The sequence below is a fragment of the Penaeus chinensis genome, chromosome 17 (genome assembly GCF_019202785.1).
Source record: "Penaeus chinensis breed Huanghai No. 1 chromosome 17, ASM1920278v2, whole genome shotgun sequence".
NCBI classification, from domain to species: domain Eukaryota; kingdom Metazoa; phylum Arthropoda; class Malacostraca; order Decapoda; family Penaeidae; genus Penaeus; species Penaeus chinensis.
The window spans coordinates 21,779,052-21,781,551 of record NC_061835.1 but is presented as its reverse complement, the minus strand read 5'-3'; the positions used below and the strand labels follow the sequence as shown (position 1 = coordinate 21,781,551).

The following is a 2,500-nucleotide window of genomic DNA, read 5'->3' as shown; positions in this document are numbered from 1 at the left end:
GGAGGGGGAGGGGGAGGGGGGGAGGAACCGGAGAGGAAAGGAAAGGATGGGTAGGGGGGGAGGAGGAAGGGGAAGGGGAAGAGGAAGAGGGGAAAGGGGAAAGAGGGTGGAGGAAGGGGAGGGGGAAGGAGAGGGGGGGAGGGGCATAGCTGGTCGACGATCGCCGTCGTTATTAAAAGGAATAAATTGCAAACGGCGCCTGCAACATCTTGTTATTGCAACGCTCGCCACCCTGAGCGCGAGGTTATTCTACTAAGGGTGAATAAAGGTCCGTTTTAAATAACCCTGCTTCCCCCTACCCCCAACCGCCTCCCCCTTCCCCTCATCCCCTCCTCCCCCCTACCGTTTTTGCTTTTTGTTTTTGCTCTTTTATTTGGCTGGACTCGGGAGGGGGAGGGGAAGGGAAAGGAGGGGAGGGGGAGGGGGAGGGGAAAAGGAGAAGAGGGAGAGGGAAAGACTTTCCCTCGCCCTCCCTCTTCCCCCCACCATAACCATCCCCCCACCCCCAACACCCCCTTCCCCTTCCTATCCATCCCCCTCCACCATTCTCCCTCGCCCTCCCCCTCTCCCTCTCCCCCACCCCCACCAACACAAGGCCTCCGGGCGCGGCGACCGAATTATGACTTAAAATTGAATTCATTGAGACGGCGATAAGTCATCAATCCCCCGTTAATTAACTCATGCGATAATGGGGCCCATTAAACAGGGGGGGGGGGGAGGGGAGATGGGGAGAGGGGGAGGGGGAGGCGCTCATGCAACGAAGTTAACACCCCGGCTAACGATGGGAAGGGGGGGGGTATGGGCACGAGTCGCTAATGGGGGGAGGAGGAGGAGGGGGCGTTAATGGGGGGAGGGGGGAGGGGGGGGGAGGGGGGGGGCGAATTGACAATGGACAGGTCGATTATTGGAGATGGCGGAGATCTTGTTCGGGGGGGGGGGGAGGCAGAGAGCAAGGGGGAGGGGGGAGGGGGGAGGGGGGGAAGGAGGGTGGAGAGAAGATGGGGAGCAAAAGAAAGAAGAGAGAAAGTGGGGGAGATAACAAGGGAAGCGAGAGGGAAGGAGAGGGAGAGAAGGGGATAGAGGAAGGGAGGGACCTTTCTCTCCTTCCCTTCTTCAATCCCTCCTACTTGCCCCTATTCCCTCTCTTCACCCCTTATCCCTTACCCTTCCTCCCCCCTCCTTCCTCCCCCTCTCTTTCTAACCTCCCCACGTCTCCCCTTTTTTCCCCCCTCACCCCTTCCCTCCCCCTTTCCCCCCCATCCCTTCTCACCCCTCCCCGTAATCTCTACCCCTTCCCCACCCTTAACCATCCCTACCCCCCGACCCCAACCCCCACCCCTAACCCCACCCCACCCCCAAACCCCAAAATATCCTCCCCAACCCCCACCCTAAAACCCTCCCTAACCCCCCCCCCTACCACCCCACCTCACCTCACCACCTAACCATCCCCAAACCCCCAAACCCCATCCCTAACCATCCCCCCCCTACCCCAAACCCCCACCCCCACCATTAAAAACCCCCCCCCTAACCAAACCCACCCCCAACCCCCAACCCCTAACCACCCCCCACCCCCTAAACCCTTCACACTTACCGGATCGCTCAGGATCTTCATATAGATGTTGATGGCCCTCACGCCGGGGATGCAGTACTGGACGCGGATCCTCTGGCCGCGAAGGACGTAGTTGTGGAGCGACGCACTGCGTTCCCCGGCGTCTTTCCCGGGTTTTATGAACTCCACCAGACCCCAGTCCTGCAGGGCGCCGTTCCGCATGGCGATCTGCGGCAGGAAGAAGGGGGGGTTAGGGCGGCAGGAGGGCTGGGGGGGGGGGGGGGGGGGGGTTGGGGGGGGGAGGGGGGCTGAGGATGTGAGGAGGGGAGGAGTGGGGAAGGGGGTGAGAGGAGGAGGAGGTGGGAAGAGGGGAGTGGGGAGTGAGGAGGAGGATTGTGGGAGGGAGTGAGAGTGAGGAGCAGGGGGATGTGTGGGGAGTGAGGAGGGGAGGGGGAGTGAGGAAGAGGCAGTGGAGGAGGAGGAGGTGGAGGGAGGGGGGAGGAGGAGGAGGGAAGGAGGTGGAGGAGGAGGAGGGGGGGTGAGGAGGGGGGGAGGAAGTGGGGAGTGAGGAGGTGGAGGTGGAGGAGGAGGAGGAGGAGGAGGAGGATGGTGGATGCAAAGTGGGTGATGATGATGATGATAACGATGATAATGATGATAATGGTGGGGTGATGATGATGAAAATGACGATAACAAGGCTAATGGTAGTTATAAACCTACAACAGTAATGGTAATAATGATAGTATTATTAGACACAATTATCGTGATAACAGTGTAAACATAAACAAACACACACGCGCGCCGCTAACGACACCCGACCTCACCTGGCAGTACGGCGGGTTGGTGACCTTGCTGAAAATCCTCCGGAACTCGCCCATGTCGCGGTAGTCCTTGGGCAGCCGGTCGACGTAGAGGCAGGTGGAGTGCAACGAGGCGAAGGTCACGTGACTC

At 60.0% G+C, this 2,500-nt stretch overlaps 1 protein-coding gene across 1 annotated transcript in view; it reads right to left on the bottom strand.

Moving 5' to 3' along the window:
* Positions 1 to 2,500, bottom strand: part of LOC125034099 (ribonucleoprotein PTB-binding 1-like) — a 63,967-nt gene that overhangs the window by 13,691 nt on the left and 47,776 nt on the right. Inside the window, exons 4-6 of the mRNA XM_047625740.1 lie at positions 2,374 to 2,500; positions 1,586 to 1,777; positions 513 to 521 (exon numbers count right to left, since the gene is read on the bottom strand). The exon at positions 2,374 to 2,500 is cut by the window's right edge and continues 124 nt beyond it. Of these exons, the coding sequence (XP_047481696.1) occupies positions 513 to 521; positions 1,586 to 1,777; positions 2,374 to 2,500 (328 nt within the window). The remainder of the gene's footprint in view (positions 1 to 512; positions 522 to 1,585; positions 1,778 to 2,373) is intronic.